The 21,077-nt window shown below is 39.3% G+C and overlaps 1 protein-coding gene across 1 annotated transcript; it reads right to left on the minus strand.

The window, feature by feature from the left end:
• Positions 1-461: 461 nt before the first annotated feature.
• LOC112978006 (microtubule-associated serine/threonine-protein kinase 4-like) lies at positions 462-19,415 on the minus strand (the record flags this gene model as incomplete). The annotated part of the gene is made up of 10 exons (XM_026091008.1): positions 462-6,749; positions 7,587-7,768; positions 8,468-8,604; positions 10,467-10,589; positions 12,337-12,566; positions 14,624-14,824; positions 16,713-16,945; positions 17,046-17,173; positions 18,931-19,043; positions 19,293-19,415. Coding segments are annotated over 10 exons (5,342 nt in total), but the record flags the coding sequence as incomplete, so codon positions are not given.
• Between the last annotated feature and the right edge of the window lie 1,662 nt (positions 19,416-21,077).

Raw genomic sequence — 21,077 nt, forward strand, 5'->3', positions numbered from 1 at the left:
AGATATTTCTTGAGGCCAGGAATTCAACACAATTAAAGAAAAAAAAAAAGGTATTTTGAGAAGGCACTCAAAAACATGCTGGCCTACTGTAATGAATGATATGCATTTTGGAAGAGAGACTGATGTGTCGCGTTACAGCCTACTGCAGGCACTAGCGAATAGTCAGTATGTGTCCATCACACCGGACAGCCTACTGCAGTGATTCCAGCCCCGGACAAAGACAAGATACTTGGCTATACAGATCTTCTGCAAATATGGCACAACTTCTTTTGACTAGACTACATTTTCTCATGCAAAATCCTTGGCCAGCATGCGCCTTCAGGGCTACTCAGCAAAAAGGGTAACTGCCCCTTGCCCTCCCGTGCCCCTGCCCCCATAGTATGGTAGAGACGTGCTTCAAGTTACAGGAGTGAAAACAGTTCAAAGGAGAATGCTGACACAACACTGCTTCATGCTGAATTTTTATTTCAATATTATGCAACTGCATAAGTATAAATAATTGTGTTCAATATACAACAATTATGCCATTCATAAGGAGTTTCTTAGAGAAAATAAGACTGCAAACACTTTATTGCACAGACCCTAACAATTTTTTTTATTTTTATTTTTATTTTTTTTGTAAGCTGAGAAATCTACAGCAGGAAGTCTACAAAGGAACACATCAGATCTACAATCACATAAAGACTGACCAAGGAGCACACAGGTAGGAGGATCTCTAACAGCTCACTGATAAGGTAAACACCAACAAACAGGTACTACATAAACACACGCTTAAGCACTGTTACACTTCCATAATGCAAAAAACTTATTTGTCGGAAGTGATAAGGAACTATACAAAAATATACATAAAGGTACGCTGTAAACAAATAGCTAGATGTGCTTTAAAGGAAACAAGAGGATAGTTTAAAAAAAATCCAGAAGACTGTAAACTAGGAAATACCTCCCAGACAGAAATGTTATGATACTGAAGTGCATTAGCATTCGTTTGTAACAACTGCCAAAGCACAGATGAACTGTAAATGTTGAGGCCATTTCTCTTCAGAACTGCTCAAAAAGTATTTTCTGTCACTCACTAGCTCCTCTGTGAACACATGAAAGGTAGTATGAATGTTCTAGTGCCACATGAAAAATCAGGACTTGTTTGTGATTTTATCTTTCCGTTGTAATAATTGGTTAGTTGTAATCCAGCTCAACTAATCATTGTAATAAAGCCTTTCCCAGAGGGAAATCTGTACACTGTCAGCTGTCATACAAACCTCCAAGTCAAGATTATGCTGTGCTTTTATGAACAATTTTATAGCTTTTGAGACAGAAAGACAATCTGTAAGTCCCAATGAAACAGGCAGGGACTTAGCCCTAGTGGGGGTACATATAACAGAAATAAGCAAAAATACCACCTTATTGATCCCGATCATTTAAAAACACTCGTCTGCAAAGATATTTTGTAGTGCTCCTGTACGTGTTTCAAATTTTACCTTTCATCCTTCAAAACAAACTGAATACCTCCACACTAAAATGATCAAAGTCTACATGTTCCACAGTATACAAAATTTAAATAAGGCTTAGCAAAAGTAAAAAGACAGTCACATTCTAGCACCAAATAGCTCCAACGGGTTCCTTTGTTACAAAAATGCTTCTCTTTTAATTACAGTATTTACTTTTTTGCATACAAATAAAAAGATTATGTTATGAAATGTATGGAGCTACTCAATGCATTTAGAAATGAATGTGAAACTCAGAATTACTTGCTAAAAACAGCAAGTTAAGTCTACAACGTAAGGCCCCAGCTATGTATTAAAATGTATCAGATGTCCCAAACTTTTCTGAAGATATGATATGAAACTGCTTTCCCCCCCCCCTTTTTATAACTCATAAAATAGGGGGAAAAAAAGCTACAGCTGCATGAAGCTAATTATGCAAACCTGTATGTCATGATAATACACACTCTCTAAATTCATTAAAAAACAGGGATGAATATAGTACTGCAAGTCATGTGCTTATACTTGTGCCTCACACTGTAAGGGCCTGAATTTAAAAAAGCTCAAGGAAACCAAGAGAGGGTTGCAGCAGAAACTAAGCACATAGCATGTGCTTTAGAGTCTCAGCCTTGTCTGAGGTGAAGGTTACAGAATACACTTCCAATAGACAAGACGAGAACAACCATTTCACCAGAAAACACTACTCTTACTGGGATGTAGTGATAACGGAGTGGTCCTCCCTTAGCTTTAATTACACCTATTTTAAGAGATGGGCTTTGTGCAGTAGGGAGATGCAGTCAGATCTTGTGTTAGATCTGGTGAAGCAGTTAGCAAGATACAGTACTATCAAAACCTGATTATTAAAAATACATGTAAAAAACTCACAATAAGTCACCATATTTATTCTTTCCTAGTATTTTTAACTCTAGCTAGGATTTATAGTAAGTAAAAATGTGGCATATTTTTGTTTTCCAGTCAGACCAATGTTTGTGCATGTCCATGCCAGGTCTGAGTTTTAGTAATTCGTTTTCATATTTGACTATGGCAAATGAGTGGCAAAGCAACTATCTTAAAAAAGGGGAGAGTAAACAATGCAATCAGCAGCAAAGTATATATGCTACATTCAAACCCCAAACACATCACTAGGTATTTACAGAGGAAATCTTTTCTTCAACAGTTCTCAGCTGTAAAGGTATTTTTGTTCAAACACTATATGGTAACAGTTTTACCGGTTACATTTGGGAAGGCATTTTGAAAAAAAAAAGTCCTCTGTCCCTTTGCTTCAGTGACATGAAAGCTTTGCTGCACAAGGACACCACACAGTGCTGGTTTGAAGGTAGTCAAAACACACTGACATTTTTTCAGCTACTCTTGAAGTCCTATCTGCCAGGTACTACAGTCAAGACGATTTTTTGTGAGGACTACTCCGCAAAACTTCCTTTCCTCGCCGCTGTCGGGCTGAGTCTTTGTCATTGGAAAGCATGTTAGGGCGGTCAGGCGTGGTTGCTGACCTAGGTAAATCTTTACCTATGTTCTGTTTTCTTGAAGCAGAAGGCTGAGCCTGTACAGCATCTTTTCCCTTTACATCCACAGTGCTAACAAAAAAAGACCTTTCTTGATTTCCAGGTTTCCCCCCAAGGTTTGAAGCAGGGTGGTGGGCTTCTACTGCAACAGCTGCACTATGCAAGGTCATCAGTGAAATGCTTTTAGTCATTTCTGTCTTACCACTCCCTACGGAAGAGGTGCTTTTCTTATTCAGTTCCTTGTAGATGACTGCAGGAAGCTCAGGTGAGCCTGCTTTAACGTTTGCTGAAGATGCATCGCTCTTCGCTGAAGACAAAACAGATGCTTCTTGTCTGCATTCAGAGAAATTGGCTGAACAAGTCAGCAGCTTTCCTGGCGTTGCAGCCACACAACAAGAACTCTGCCCAATGGCAGCTGAAGAATGTTTTGTTGCGATCTGCTTGTTTGCATCCTCTGGCTGTTTTTGATGAACTTGTCCTTTCCCTTTTGAATCTTGAGAGCTTTTGCTACTTGTGGTTACTTTTTCCGCTCCTTTCCCTCTGGCATCACAGTTTGTGAGGCAAAGGGTAGGCTCTACTTTCCCACTGTCATGTTTAACATAAAGTGCGTCAGTGCATATTTTTCCTTCAGATCTTTTGTCTGCCGAGATCGTCTGGTTACTAGGGCTTCTTTCTGCCTCTTTGCTCAGCAAGAGAGAGTCTTCCGCAGTGGAAAACTTTGGAGACATAGTTTGTTTTTTACTGAGGTGAAGATGCTTTTGATCAGCAGATTCCCCAAAGCCTGCTGGTTCTTGCCTTTGCATTTGCTTAGAACTCTCTGGGCCTGTTAGTACCTGGCCAACAGCAGAGGATTTGGGTTTGGTTTCAGGAGTGATACTATTCATCTGAAGGGTGGATACTGACCCATGTTCCAAACCCAGAGGCCTTTCGACCTGGACGTGTTCATTGTTCGTTCTTCTCAGAGAGCCTGAAACAAAAGGAGGAGTATCTTGCACATTTTTACTGGCATATTTCCCATCTTTCCGGGAGCTGGCAGACACCTGAACAATTGTATCTTTTTCTTTTACAGTTGGAGTGCATGGCTTTTGTGAAAAAGTCTGTTTATCCAAGTGCTTAGACTTAGAGGAACTATTATCAGAGACAGGCCTGAATTTATTACTGCTGCCTTCCACACAGGCAGCAGCAGGCTTCACATGTTCTACATGAACATCTACAGCACAGTTTCTGTTTACAGGCTCTTTCACAGCAGGGGAGCCTGAGGCATTAAGTTGCTGCTGAGGAACCTGGTTGGACAGCTCTCTCTCAGTAGTCTGAAGCCTAGTATCAGTGAGCTGCTTCTGATCTTTCTTTCCTGAATCTTTGGTGTTGTCCTTCTGTACAGAAGGACACACTGCAAGCTTCCCATTTTTAGGATCACAGTCTACTGAGGGTTGCATGGGCCATTTGGAAGGAACAGTTTCGCTCTTTGACTCTGCAATAACTTTCTTGGACTCGCTGAGAACCTTCTGCTTTACATCCCTTTCTACAGAACTACTTAAAACAGTGGCGTCATCTTTGCCTAGCTGTTTCAGAGAATCCCTGCTATCCTTAGGTTGTGCATTGGGACCAGCTGCCTGCACTTTTCCTTGCATCTGAGGTGGAACGGCAAAATCAACAGAATGTTTTTCATTGTTTTTGGCGTAACTTGTGGTCAGGACATTTGAGACAGACACCTTCAGAGACGACTCTCTGACCACTTCTGCCTTTGCAGGGAGAGGCTCATAATTTCTCTGGGCTACTGGCTGTTTGGCAGGCAACTCCTTTTGCATTTGCTTCTCTCTTTCTACAGCTTTTTCAGGAGTGCTTTGGACAGCAGAAAATTTAGAACACATTTGGGTAGTTTTAAGACTCTGATTCTGAATAGCACATGACTTTACCTCCACTGAATTGTCCTTCTGTTTTGAAGGGGAAGTGTCTTTCCTTTGAACAGCTTCAGTAACAGAAATGTTGCCTTTAGCAGCTAGACTAGAAACCTTTTTCTCTGTCACTACTTCAGCAGCGACAGGGATGGCTGATGGATTTTGAGAATTCTTGCTCGCTTGAAGAAACTGGGGCTCTAGCATGTTGGCTTTGCTAGATTTTGAATAGCTTAACAACTGCTCTTTTTGACTGTCCAGTTCTACCTGTCCACCACTCCCTTGTGGTGATGGGGGTTTAAGAGATCCCATATCACTGTCAGTGCTCTGGCCTTCTGGCAGTACACACAAAGGCAGTTCAGTCTTTGAAGCCTGTGGCCCAGAAAGTAAGGCAATGTCCAATGTGCCTTCTATTGGCTTCAAACAGGAAACAGACCTTCCATCCAGTTTATATTCCGATGGACTTTTTCTGACAGGAGACTCGGTGGAAATAAGGGCTGATTTTTCAACACCAGTTTCTACTCGGCCATTCAAAGCTTTGAGAGGAACGAAAGAAACCGAGCTAATCTGAGCAACATGCGCACTGCTGATAAATGCTCTACCATCAACAACTGCAGTGGAATCCTGTTGTATGTTTACGGGTCTGACTGTATTAAGTTGAAAGCATTCATGAACACTTGATGTCAGTTTGGGTTTTAGCACTGGACAAACACTGTCATCTTTTTCTTCAAAGGACATTTTCTTTCTAAGGTAATCAATATTTGCAAGCTTACCATCTAATCTTTCAAATTTGACAAATTCTTTTGCTGATACATTTTTATCTGTGTTTTCTCCCTTTCCATTTAGTGTTCTGTCAGAGGATTGAGGTAGCACATCTTGCAGTGTACATGGAGGAGAAATTCTTTTGAAGTCATAAGAAATATGACTGAGTTCATTAAGCAGAGGCCCGTGACACAACATCTGTGCATCTAAAGCAACACAATCATTTGATCTTAAGTTTGCATTCTTTTGAAGGGTGTCTTTGAGTATGCCACCAGCTGACTGAGTCTCCAGAGTAACAATTTTTGCTTCAAACTGATTTGATCTTTCTAAAACCTTCTGAAATGCTTTTTTGTCCCTTTCTTCCAATCTCAAGGTACTGGGATTTTCTGGCTCACTGGTAGGTTCATGTATAAGATTTGATTTTTCACCAAAATCTTGCTTTTTCATAACTATCTTGACCTTCAACTTCTCTCTGTCCAACTCATCAACGGATTCCTGCCTACCTAATTTTCGAGAGATGGGGCGTTTCAAGCAGCCCTGCTCTGCAGGTCTGACCCGTGTGAGTGATGGTACATCACATACGTTCTCCTCCAAGCTCTGAAGGGTTACTTCTCTTTGGGACAATTCTCTATTCACTTCTTCCTGAGTCACTTCCAGACTGTGTTTTCGTGAACATAAGTGTTTCTTATCACTGCCATAAGAGGGTGCAAGTTTCTCTTCAGACTGGACTCTCTTTAACAGGGGAGACCTTGGTGGCTCTGCACTCTTTGGCCTAACAATATGCCTTACAATAGTTGGAGGGGAGTGCATTTTGCTAGGGAAAGACTGAGCTATTTTTGTATTTCCAATCGAATGTCCTAGCAATGGTGATGGAGATCGCTGAGGTGACGTGGGCTGGGGTGTTGGAGAAGGTGTCCGTGCCAGAGGAGAGAGAGGAATGCTGCCAGCTGATTTGCGTCTTCCTGATCTGTATCTTTGCCCACCAAGCTTTGGACCCAAGCCATGAAGAGTGCTGGGTCTTATGTGTCCTGAACCAGCTGGAGAATTGGGAGCACTTGAACTAGGGGAGCTACTCTGGGAAGAATTGGTACCTACAAAAAGAACAAAACAAACAAGCATAAGATTAGCAAGATTCTTCAAATCTTGTCTAGTAGCTCAGTGAGAGGCAGCGCTGGCACTGATTCAAAAGACACGTGTTGTCTGCCACAACATTCCAAGATCTGGAAGATTTCGAGTGACTGGCCTGCAAAACTCATCATTCCAATCATGCTGCTACTTCTCCTCTTCCTTCTCTGTCCCTTCGGCCCCTTTAAATGATCTTTCCCTTCTATTTATATAGAATAGCTACAGCTTTCTAGCACTTCAAAGCAATGATCAAGGTTTTCAAATGATTTATCTTCAACAACAGATTGTACAACAACATTCACTTTAACAGACACTATAACTGTAACAATTGGCATAAGAAGGAGCAGGTGAAGCACTTCCAGGAGTCAGAAAGATGTCAGCACCCAGCCAATCTTTTCAGTAATAAAGTAGCATTTAAGAGCCCATGCTAGTTCCTCTATGTAGCAACTACTTCCTCAGTTTCATTCTTTTATTAATCAATCTCTCATAAGTCAAGATTTTACTTTTCTACTGGTGTCTTCTAAACCTGGATTATTTATTATGCAACTTTTAATCATTCTACTGGTTTAATCACTGGGACAAATCTACCAGGCAGTCCCCTAAAAAGGTGCTTCTGTATCATGAAAACATCTTTGATTTTGCATCAGAAATATTTTTCCCTTTTTCAGAAGGAAAACAGCTGCTCAGTGATTACATTTGTCAGAGTTGACTATTCTTGGCAGAGTGTAACATATTTGGGAACTCACAAGAATATGCTTCAACTTCCAGTTATTTTCCTTTACCCTCCACTCCTTCCCACTCACCAGACGGGAAATCAGGAGTGGAGCGGTAGCTTGGGGTAGGTGACCTGGGAGACAAACTGTGGGTTGGAGACCCAGGCAAGCTCTCTCCTGATGAAAGCGATCGGTTCAGGCAGGAAAAACTTCTGCTGGTGTGGAGTAGAGGAGAGGGTTGCTTGGCCAACTTTTTAAAGAGAGATCTCCTCCTAGTGCAAGAAGAGTACAGCATTAACCAAAAGATAAGTTGTACAAAAGATATGGTTACCAGAGCCAAAGCTCTTGAGGCTGACATTGCTTCACCGTCTCATTGCTCTCAGAAAAATAAACATTATATCTATGTTTACATGAAAGCAAACCACACTGCAGAAAGCAAACTTTAGAAAATAGCCCAATTTACTAATAGGCAGGATAGATATTGTAACTAAATCCCTTCAAACTAAAATCTACTCCCTGCATTCCAGAGGAGCTTTTAGTTCCATATATACGAGTATAAAAGTATTCCTTGTTCCCTTAATTTAAGGGCCCACCAAATCTGAAGGAATATCTACACAGTACTAGCAATGTATTTGCAAAATACACAGACTTAGCATCAAAGACTTTATTTAATCGAATAGGAAAAGATGCACTGAATCCAAAATAAGATGCAACCTCTCTTATTCACTTTCTTCCCTATAGCTATGTGTGCCCCACGTAAAATTTTGAGAGGGGATTTTAACAGAACTAATTTAGTTAAAACATAATTGAAAGGATGTGTTACAAATGTAGTATCTCATAGAAGATGTCAAAAAAGAGGCGTAGAAGGTAAGAAAGAGAATCAGAGAAAATCTTTTTTTTTTTTTTAATGGAATTGTTCTATATACACACATATAAGGATACATGTTCACCAGAACAAAAACATTACTCACCTCTCTAAACTCTCCTTCTTCTTGGTTTTCTTACTGCGCCTAACCATTCGGCTCCTGTAGCTATTTCTCCTGGCCGGTCCTGTCTTGATTGAAGTGTTCTCAAAGGGGGTTGTAGTAATTGACACTTTGTTACCACTCTGCCAAAATGAAGGCATGAGTAAATACAGGACCACTTCACTTTAAATTGAAGTTACATTACAAACGTGAACATAACAAAACAGAATCCCTGCCTCAGAGAAAGAGCTGACAGTGTAAGGAATTCTATGCAGAAGTTGTCAGGTTAATTTATGTTCGATTAAAAATGATGACTGGAAAATTCTTAAACTTTTGTCAAATGCCTTTCAATCTAACGGAGTCAATTTTCTAAGCCTCCTCCATTCCAAGAACCAGTTTCAGAACAAAGAGAAATTCTAGTAATTGGATTGACCAAGACTGCAATTTTGAAGAAATGCAGTGAGTTTCTATAGAAACGTCATCTCCTTTTCCCACAAAGAACAGCTGTTACTGTGCAGTAGTCTGTTCACTAGCCAGTCTTCTCTGAGGATACCGTTATACCCATGAAATAGCAGAGAAAATCTTCAATATCAGTCCCCCAAAATAAGCAACAAATGCTTTTATCTTGTTCAAAAGAGATAAATGTATAAGTTGAGCTTTTTAGGACTATTTGTACGAACAGATCACACCTGTTAAATAAACTAAACCAACTGGAAATAAGCATCTATGCTTTAAAAATCTGTACCTCCTGCCCAGCACTTGATAGTACTAAAGTGAACTTTACTTTTTAAAGGAATTCCAACAATCCAAATTAGTTTATGATGTATCACATTTGAATAGACAATGATCTTCTGTACTGAGTTTATTCTTGTAAATAGTGTGCAGTGTTGTCATGTCTCTATCTTTCTGTAGTTTTCTATAACTTCTATAAAACTAATTTTACTAATAAATTGAAAAATTAGAGCTGTTCTCCTGTTTAAGTAGTACAAACTAAGGGCATTATCCAAAAAACACAACAGCACACTCAACTGCCTAAAATTACCTAACCAAATCTTCTCTTTTAAGATATGCTTCTTGCAGAACTTGGAAATTCCTCCTGGTTTCAGAGGAGAAAAATAAAGAGTCAAGCAAAAGTATATTTGGGGCCTTTCCTCAGCTCTTTATATTCTCTGATACTTCATTGCTTTCCAATCCTCTTTTATAACTGACTGCTCCCTTTGACAGGCAAAGCTCTGCATGTAGCACCATGAAATTGTTAATAATACAGGAAACAAAAGTACAGCTGTCTAAAATAACTCTGACCTACTTTGGTCTGTGCCGCAAAGATTACTGAGAAGTCGCAATATGATAAGCTACAGTGAATATTTAAGGCACTACTATTCATCAGAAGAAAAAAAACATCTAAAATTTTCTAGTAAAATAGGCCTTGGAAAGTCCACTAAAGAAAAAACATGAGAGATCCGTCACAGAGGTCCAACTGCAGGATCAGAACTTAATTTAAGCAAAGATGCTTTGTGGGACATATCTGGCTATATACAGTGCAAGAAACTTTTGAGTCTTAAAGATCACAGAAGAGAAGTTCCTGTACAGTAGGGGAAAAAAAAAGTATTTGATATTCTTTGTTTCCGTTTTTCCTCATTTCACTTTAAAAGGAAAAAAAAAAAGAGAAATAGCGTCATTATCAAAAGCTTGTTACCTCATAAATGTGTGGGATTCAAGAAAGTGCCTTTCTGCACTTTTGGTTTTTCCTCCTGCGAGGGGAAGCCAGAGACATCTCTGCGTCAGTACCCCAAATATGCTGTAGCTGTACCAGGGGCACTGTCAGTTTCTTGCAGTAACAAAAATCATAGGTGGCTTTTCTCCAGAGCTGTGCAATACCAGTTTAGAGTTTGTAACTGAGCAACCACAAACCCTGATAACTAACATCTGAAGGAAACAAACATAACCCCTCAAATCCTTGGTTAAAACAGCAAATTCTTTTGTACTCAAGTTGTCCAAAAATTACCTTTAATAACAGCTCAATGACTTCTGTATGAACAAGACCATGCACTGGCTCTCCATTGATATGAGTAATTAGATCCCCAGCTTTTAATCCTGCTTGGTATGCTGCACTTCCTTCTTCCACATTCTGGAAATCAGAGAAAAAGAATATACACTAAATGGACTCGTTAACCCTCATACTTTCAAGAGTGGGCTTTTTGTGCAACCTGATGGCTTTTAAATACAATGAAAAAGCCTTACACCTAGAAACCTAGAAAAAAAAAAATCTGCCTGGCCATTTTGCTCTCATCTACTTACTTGGACTTTATCCTTCTATGGTGGGGGCTGGAACTGTTTCAAAGCTTGTTGAAAACACTGTGCTCGCTTCCACTGACATTAAGCTAGCTCTGTATAGCAGGGTGGTTTGCACGCATGATAAGGAAAAGGTCCTTCATTCTCCCATGAAAAATTTCAGATCTGAATTAAGATTTTTAACATCTGACACTAAGAAATACTTACGTAATTAAGGCAATGATCATATGCAGTACTGATTATGACGAAAAATTTGCAACTCCACTATAATATTAAGGACTGTTTATATTTGGATTCAATCCACCAGGCTTCCCAACAGAGGGAATAATACAGCACAAAGGTGATGAAAGACCAAAACAAATTTAATTGCAAATGATTTTAAGGTGGTTTAAATAACTTATTTATTTAAAAATGTGCTTTCTAAGAATTTCAAGTCATATGCCTGCGATTGCAGCTAACAGCACCTACATAGCTTTAAAAAATTGCAGTGTTTTGAAAAATCCAAGGTTTCACTTTTACTGCAACATGAAATTTTTATTTTTCTTCCCTTCCTTTCACTGATGTGATACTGCACTAGTGGCAAGAAGTCAGATTTTCAGATTTATTCCATTATCAGTCACACATATCCCAGCCTCCAGATTCAATGTTCTTGATGAATTAATGGGTCTGAGAGGTAAACAACATGAACGACATGCTACCTCATCAGTAGCACTTATTTCAAAACCTGCCAGAGTTGCTTAAAACAAAATGCCATCTGAATCTTCAAAGTTTCTGAAATGTTTTCAAGGAATTTTTTCAAAATTGTTTTCAGCTAGCTGAAACATTTTAGAACAGTATATATATATACACACACGCATATATATGTATATATTTACAATTGAAGAAGTTGATAATCAACAAAAGGCAAGTGCTGTCTTGTCCTTTAGCCTGTCTCCCACTTGGTTCAGATCACTAGTGACCAGAGGAGGAAAAATACATGATTTATTCATTGTATTCAGCCTTTTTCCTGTGCCATAGGATCCTCAAAGATATTCACAACTGCAAATGATGTGCACATTTCTACACAAAAGGTGGTCAGTACTGGAAATCAACCTACTTGCAACTAGTGAAATAAACAAGTCCTTTGATTTTTATGAATCCCTTGGCTGAAGTAATTTAATAAACCCCATGTATATTTCAACAAGTTCTGTCTACAGTCTCTTAGTGCTGCAGTCYCTGAGCCTCAATCTAAGAGAAGCTGCACTCACCTCCGGTTTTCTAAGGCACACCACTCTGTGCACGTAGAAATGACTGTTCACAAATACCAGATCTGCTAAAAGTGAAACTGACCCATGCAGAGGGTCAACATATGTAGGTGTCACTTCTGTCATCGAAGATATCCATTACAGGGCTTGGGTTGTCCCTACAGCCAACACTGGTCTTGTGCACAGGCAGAAATTTAATTCCAAGAAAGCTATTTAGCATAACATTGCCATTTACACAGTAACTGTCAACAAACAGTTATCTTGTGTACAAAAGATCAAGAGCAAATACATCATTACAATCTTCTGTGGTTATAAACAACCAGCCAAAAATTATCTTACCCAAACAATATGATGCACAGTGTAGATATCGCTGTCACCCACGTAAACTCTGATTGCTCGGATTGTGAAGCCATACTTCTTTCCTGAACTGTGAATTACTATTGGCTGATGAGGACTTGCAGCAGTAATTGAAGAATCACGGCTAGGAGAGGAATCTCGGGAGGATGAAGGATCTGATGATAGGGAATGAGGAGACATAGGACTTCCCAAAGGAGAAACACCAAACACATCTGGAAGAAAAAAAATCTGTCAGAGTACATTCTGAGCACACACACACACACAGACACAGAATAGAGAACCTGCTTAAAGTTTTATGACACGTTTGTGCCAAAATAATTCATTGCATTTGCATCAAGAACTTTCTCCTCACTCAGTGTGAATTTTAGCGTATTACAAACTTGGCTGACAACCAGATCTTGGAAATAAATTTCTTCCCCCCACAGTATAACTCATTTTTTTTAATGATAGGTTTAATTCATTAGTTCTAGGCCGCTTCTTGCTTTCAGACAGGACACATACTCATTGCTAACTTTGCAAGAACAATCCTTGGTCCTATTACTAACAAATACACTTGAAAAGAACATCAGAGTTTGGCAGTACTGTGACTATACACCCCCACCCCCCACCCCCCAATATCCAGTAGCACTAAAGAAACCATTAGTTGCTTGGTTTTCTGGATGCAGTTTTATATAGAGTAAAGACTACTGTAATTAAAGCATGATATCTAGTTAGTACATAGGGCATAACTCGCAACGGTTGAACCAAGCCTCAATTCTATGTTCTGCCATTTCACATAAGGCCACAAGAATTTCTTGCAACAACAGTATCAATTACAGTTCATTTGATTTCATTGTTTTGAAAGCACTCTGTGCTCACAGTTGTGCTAATATAAGCAGCAGCATAAAAAATATTTTTGGTGACTGTAACAGAGTGACAGTTGTTGAAACGAACGCAGTCCACAGAGATTCCAAGTATGGTTTCTAGGCCAAGTGATGTCATGTGAGGGTAGATATGCTTTGACATGCTAAACATTCTTTTCACTGCCAACTGATTGCCCTCCAAGAATTCAAGCTGAGGCAAAACATTCCTCTTCAAGCAGGACTCAACATCTTCCTCTTGACTTATCTCACTAAAAAAATGCTTATGGCCACTGGTGGTATTACAGTTATGACAGAGGAAGCCTATGCTGTTCTTTATGGTATGTAATGGTATGGTATGTAACTGTATGGTAAAGAAGGGCAGAAACCATTATGAGGTGCATCAGAAATTCTTGCAGTAATAGTGATCAGATGGGCCTTTTATCTCCCCAGGTCTTGAGGACATGCACAACAGCACAGTGTTTGCTGACCAGGGTATCATGGAGAGCAGACACAGCGCTATGGTACATGTGCTTTACACCCTGGAGCCAGGTGAAGTTTGAGATGTCAGCTCTCTCCTCCTCAGATAGCCAGGACCAGCTCTTCAACACTGAGCATGATTTGGCACTCACCTGAGCACTCAGAACAACCTGCTGAAGTTATTGTCAAAGCCACCTTTGAACACACAAAGCAAGTGCAGGGTCATGTTATCAGACCAGCAGATACTTAAATATTACCTCTAAGGTCTAAAAGCAACATATGGCCAGTGCACAAAGTTAAGACCTAATCCCACTTTTGAAAAACTCCCTCAAAGTTTAGCATGTTTGGACTTTGATTCTGAAACATTACAAAGTGAAGGGCCAACGCTTCATCTGGAAATATTCAACACTACTATTATCCTCTACTTATTTATAGCAGTATTTCTGGCTTCACATTTTGAGCGCTCCCTGTAAGCCAATGTAGTCCAAACAGGAGCCTACAGACTGCTTCCACCTTTGGGACACTTCTTATCACCTTTCCTCATAGGAGACGTGAAAGAACTAGCTAGGCAGAGCGTGCTGCTGTAACATCTATCTGCTTTTCAGGGAGCTGTACAACAGCTAGTTCCTTACAACTGCAGTGACAGCCCTAACAAAGTATGAGCTGGGAATGAAAACGTGAATCCTGCTGTGCAGGCACATGGCTGAACAGGAAGCAGTCACCACTGAGCTATAGGTTGCCTGTGAGAGAAGGTCCATCAACTGTGATCTGACCACTGTAGGTGACTGACAAAATGGGACCACACAGTAGCACACAGGAACAAGAGGAACAAAAGAAACAAAATCTGTGACACAGAATACATTCTGGACTCTCCAAAATCTTGAACTTACATCATAAACCATGCAGTATACACAAATCATAACACTTCAAACTAACAGATTTATCTATACCTCCTGGGATCATGAGGGATAAAGCACTCGCAGAAAGGGACTTCGTGACTTTTCCAGAGATCATCTTTTTCTCTGTGCTTTCTAATTGCTGACGAGCCATATGAGAAGCAACTTCACTGGGTGGCTTTGAGGAGTTGTCTGTACTGTCCACACTCTCGCTTCTTCCGTTTATCTGATCTAAGTGCTCTGAAAAACTGCCAACTGTACAAAGAAGAAGAGATAAACACATTGAGGGAAACTGGGGATCAGGGAGGGGAAACAATATAATTGTGAGATGGGAATTTTCCTTTCTGTCAACAAGTTTGTAAAACAACATTGCGAAAAACTGAGTAATTCTTTCACAGACTTACAGATTGCATAAAGGTTAACAGAATGAATCGGAGCAGCAGGGACTGCAATGGCTTGTAATCACTGACTAAAGTAAAATGAAGACAAAAGCTGACACAAGTTTGGTAGCTCAATATGCAATATTCACCTTACAGAACTTAATCATGCATAATCATTCATTTTGCATGTGAACTCCTACTAAAGATTATGAGAGGCTCCAACATTACATAAGATGCTATCAGCTTAAGAACTTTTCCAAAATCATTAAAACACTAAATTCTATTTTTAGTTATCATCTTTTCCTTTTATTCTTTGGGTGGTTTTCTACCACACCTATGTAGAGGAAGATACCTGGCACCACAAAACTCAGTATTTACAACCACATTGGTATTTGTTTATCATAAGTAACAGTTTTCCACAACACTGAATGGAAGAAGGACAACAGCATTTTAAACAATAAAAAAGTGGCCTTGTACCACAGGAACAACCTACAAGAGATTGCTTCAAAGATTCAAAGATGTCACAGGGAAGTTGTACCTTATGAAGCAAGCACCAAGAGTGGCCCTCTTATTTTAAAGGCACAGGAATAATTCCTAGTATTTCTTTAAGGTCATAGAATAGCCTGTTGCTAATGAATCATACAGAAAACTGCAATTATTCTTAAGCCTAAATGTTAAGGGACAAAAGAGAAACTTTTTATTTGGCTTTGAGCTATGTCTAGTACTGCTATGTTAATGCCATCATTGTAACATTGGGTGGGGGGAACAGAACTATACAGCAAGACAAGGACTTCAACAAGGGAAGGAGGTACAAACGGTTCCAGTTACACAGCTGGATGGACTTGGAGAACTTTTCCCAGAAAAGGAGGAGGGGAAAAAGGGGAAATGCAGACTAAAACGGAAATTAGGGGTATGGGAATAGAAAGGAAATATAATATAAGGGATAACTTAGGACCACTCAGTGAGGTACAAAAGAGAAGTAAGCTAGAGACAGGTATATGTAGACAGGAGATTACTGGAACCTGTATCTGGTCAAACGTGAGGCTGATATAGGCCTAGATCTGTGTTAACTATCAAGTCGTCTCAGAGTAATGCAAAACTCTCTTCTGAAAGTACAAAAACAGCAAGGCATGGAGGTCCCAGATCCTACTGAAATGCACACAAACACTTGTGCTGGGGAAGGTGTGCAAAAAGAAAATTATTATTTAAATAGGAAGCACTTTGCAAAACTCCTTCCTAGACTTCAATGACTTCCATGAATCAAAGACAACCCTGCCAATTCTAAAAGGCGTATGTCATTGAAATGTCTCAATTAAAACACACACAATGGTGTAGCACAGAGTGTTAGAAAACAGCAGTACAGATCAGCCGGAAAGATTCTAGGATGATCAACCAGAAGCACCAGCTTAGATGAGAGATGTTGTAAAAAATGCTGCTTTAAATGCTCAAGGGATCTAAGATTCCACTTCTCCACAGAAGGATCCTGCACAGGCTCATCATTTCATTTACTTGCGTAGCAGGCTCTCCAGTCAGTGAAGTAACACCAACTGTTGGCATTTCCAAAGATGTTGACACTTTCCTACAGGTATTATTATGAGACTTTAATAGTTTAAGCCTGTGCCCAAACCAAAGCCCTCTTGGGATAGTTCTCTTTAAAGCAGTACTGAAATAAAGGACCTCTAAATCCATGAATGCTAGTGCAAAACCCAAAAGAACCACAATTGTTTCTGATGTCATCAGTCAAGAGACCCACTATAAATTACCTGATAGTGTGGAGCTGCTGATAGTACTTGCTGGAGTGGTTACCTCAGGTTCATCTTGCACTATTTCCTCATTCACAAATGCAGCTTTTTCCTGTTCCTCCTGGGGTCCCACTAGGCAAGTAGGACCACCTTGTTCTCCTTCGGCTGATATGGCCAGTTTTGGAAGCAAACCAGAACTGTGTCGTTGCCTGCTACTCTCAGTGTCAGAGGAGATGGATGTGGATATTTGTTGCCTGCATTAAAAAAAATAAACCCTCATGCAGTTATTGAGATGAGGAGGCCTGCTACCTGACAACCAGGATGTAGATCCCCTCCAACACTTTTTCTACTTACATTTCAGAATATTCTGAACTCCAGCTTAAAGATTCCACAGAAGGCAATGTTACACTTTTTATTTTGTCTCCTGCATCTTCTTTTTCTTCACCTTGCATTTGAGTGACTCGATCTATGCTACTAAAAACCTATCACACAAAAAACAACAAAAAAATCCAACTCATCACTGACATATTTGATATAAAAAGATATTCAGGAAGGGACACTGCATGTGGTACTCTGCATGTTCTAAATGCTTATATGGTATTTCAGACTAAACTCCAAGCATCTTCAGCCTTTTTAAATTTCCAAAAGTTTGTGTTCTTAAAATGCTTTCCAGTTTTGCTTCCTTGGCTCCTTACATACAGGGTCATGAACAACATCTGTTTTTTTGTTATGAAATCACCAGTGCTCTCACCATTTCACTGCATGAACCACAAGCCTACAAGCAAAATCCATACCTTTGGGGTTTCTGGGTCACAGGATCAATGTACATCTTAGATTACTCCTTCACCATAAAGTCAGTTAAGAAAAAAAAATCCTTAACCCTAAGCTACTGATTTAATGTCTAGCAGTCAGGTATGGAAAGGAAGAAAAAAATGAACCTGAATTGACTATGAAAATAAGAATAAAATTACTTGGCCAAAAGATGTACAAAAAATAAATTCTGATCACTGGAAGTCTGTTGTTTAGTTAGTTGACAAACAACATAAAGTAACTGTCAGCTGTATATTATACAACCTGAGTCACAGCTTGAGATGCAATGACATAATGACATTAATATACCAAACCATTACTGTAGGCAGGTTGCTTTCAAAAGGATAGAAGATAACTCTGAAGAGGAAAATAAGACTTTTCATCATTTACCACTGTTTGAACTGGGAATGTGCCACCAAGTCAAAACAGGCAGTTACACAGAATGAGGATAATCAGATTTGCAGGGCCTGTCTCTGCTCCTCCATGCTATCACAGACAGTTTATACTGACTCTGTATATACCTATGTAGTACTGCAGAGTCAGTATAAAATTCATCAATTAATTAAAGCATTAACCAGGACAAACAACCATATGCTTTCAAAATACCTTTTTAGTTCCTAAAGCAGGTTAAAAAAAAATGCTTATTAATAGAAAGTTTTTGAAAAACACTGCTGGCTGCTACATAAGAGTAAAAGCAAACTCATTAGACTTTCAACTTCTTAATTATTTCCTGCCAATTTTTCCTCCACAGTATTTCCTGAGCATATCCATTCTGCTCCTGCTGGCAAACCCTGCCCAGCATTAATTAGCTCTCATCTCAACTACTAGAATATCCTTCGTTTTCAACACTCAACTTTACCCTCAGTTCACATCATTCAAATCACTCCCTCAAATCCACATTTCTTCTCGACCAAATCATTGCTATGCTTTTTTCTTGCAGTCTAGTGCCACTGAAGCTCACTTCTGCTGTAGACAGCTAGTAATGTAATCTGTGCTATGCCATTACCATCAAGATACCAGTACACAACTGGAGTAACACAGAAACTATAAAGAAAACCAAGATAAGGAACATGCCTTAGCACTTAATACAGTTTCTCTAAAATTTCTCTTAAACCATTATGGGGTTTTTTTTGTTTTTTTTTTTTAACAGAAAGCATMAATCCGTTTACAGAAAGGATATCATTTTCTATTACCTTCTTAAGGATTCGGGGAGGGAGGGAGGAAGAAGGGACACCCTTCCCTACAGAATCCTCCCATGTTTTGAATTAATGGTGTTAATTTCATTCTCACTCAATTTCAGTAGACAGTGTCATGCAGAAACAATGTCCTATACACCTCTTCCATATTTGACATTTCCAAACTCTCTAAAAGTAGCAAAATATTTATTATATAAACACTGCATATTAACATTACAGCAAATTTCACTTACTTTTGAAAATCTGTGTGAACATGAGGAAAACTGTCTAATCTCCAAATTAAAATCTTCATCATTTGTATCATCTTCTTCCTCAGTTTCCATATGGTGGTATTTCTCAGAACGAGCTACAGAAAAGGAAAACAAATTATTTCAATTTATCAGGAAGGAAGTATTAGTATTAATTAAAAGCACAATTTAATTCTTAAGATTATTTCTCCTGAAATGTCAAACCACCAGTGAAATTCCACAGCTGCCACTGGTTCTCATAAAGGGTATTTTCAAAGCACAGGAAGCAAATGTAAAAGTGAAAAGACAGTGATTATTTTAACAAGGCGTTCAACCACTTTTTTTTTTTATTACAATCTAATACCTACTGTCAAAATAACTTGTGTCATCTTCAGACTCCAGTTGTGGAATAAATTCTGCTTTCTGCCTCAGCAGACTATTCCAGTCAAGACTTCGGAAGAACTGATGCTGCTTTACTTCATATGCACCACCTGGGGGAGCCAGAGAAAAACACTGAGTGAATATTAACCAAATCCTCTGACATTAAATCAATTAAATTCATGGTCCAAAAAATGCAAATTAGCTTGGAAAGGCATCACTGCAGTCAAGCATGTCTATTGCCATTTCCACCAGAGAGGTCTAAACTTGTCAGAGCATCCCCATCCCTTTTTTGCTGTTGCCATTTCTTTAACAGCAGTGGCACTGCTTTTTCTTCTTTCCTCTTTTAACATTTTTATTACATTTTTCTGAGTAAGCTAATTATTATGCATCTGCTACACATTAGTCTGAAGCATCAGACATAGCAGTAGTAGTAGCCAAAATGTAAATATGCACAACAGAAAAGTAAGTAGAAGCTGGGAAGTAATGAAGACTGATTCTTTCCTTAAGTTATTCATTGCAATACCATTGCTGTTTAAGAGCTCCTTTTAGTATTTTAGGTAGTAACATGCAACTTCACTGGAACAGTCTTATGATTGCCTAGCTGTTATAATTTGTTTGAAACAACTACATTATATTTAAATTAAGCTACAACTGTAAAAACACAATGAAGTATGGGAATTTTTGTCTTGAGGGGCAGGTAGGGGAGCTACTGATAAGCATACATGTAGTTCAGAAAAAAAAAAACAGACCAGTGACAGTAACAATAGTAACTGCCAAATTGCTACAGTGCATAAATTTGCTTACTGGTCTAGGCTAAGACAGAAGAGCACCATGGAAAAAGCATCAAGTCTCCAAGACTGGTCTGTAAGTCAGAGTGTTAAGATTTCTAGGTTGAATTCTTTACTTTTTCCTCACCGCATCAGGGAAAATTCATTCAAGCCAAGTCTTTCTAAATGAAACCAAAATCACATCTAATGATAAGTAACTAGCCAAGGAGTGATCTGTAACAATGGATTCTGCCTTTGCTGAACACTGTAATGGGATATTACAGCAGAATTACTTAATTCTGGACTAGATATCAGACACTTCAAACCCAGAGTGCAATCTGACTCATCTTCTATCATGCCTTAGCGCTACTAAAAGTTTTCTGTTACTTAAAAGATCTTTTCTGTCATTTTCCTTCTTCAAAAGAAGTATAGCTTCTATCTCTTTCAATTTCACTACACCACTAACATCCGCTGAGCAAATCCACAGCTGCGTATTTTCATGGAGTGCTATGCAGGAGCTAATATGTAATAAATAGATAGGGCTGTCATTTGAAATGGCATGGCGTAGCCTGGGACAAACCATGCTATTTTTCAGTGCTCCTGTGGGACCGGTCATGTTGCGGCCTCCATTTCTGAGAGCTGCTTCTGACACTTACAAAGCTTTGTTTTGGTTTCTAAACATCCCTCTGTGATTCAAGGAAACAGCTGCAGGATTCCTGTCTTCAGACTACCACAGAATCGCACAGAATCACAGAATCGCTGAGGTTGGAAGGGACCTCTGGAGATCATCTAGTCCAACCCCCCTGCTCAAGCAGGGTCACCTACAGCACATTGCACAGGATTGCRTCCAGGCGSGTTTTGAATATCTCCAGAGAAGGAGACTMCACCRCCTCTCTGGGCAACCTGTTCCAGTGCTCTGTCACCCTCACAGTGAAAAAGTTTTTCCTCATGTTAAGATGGAACTGTCTGTGTTTCAGTTTGTGCCCGTTGCCTCGCGTCCTGTCG

This window comes from Apteryx rowi, unplaced genomic scaffold, assembly GCF_003343035.1.
Source record: "Apteryx rowi isolate R43461 unplaced genomic scaffold, aptRow1 scaffold_890, whole genome shotgun sequence".
Lineage (NCBI taxonomy): Eukaryota > Metazoa > Chordata > Aves > Apterygiformes > Apterygidae > Apteryx > Apteryx rowi.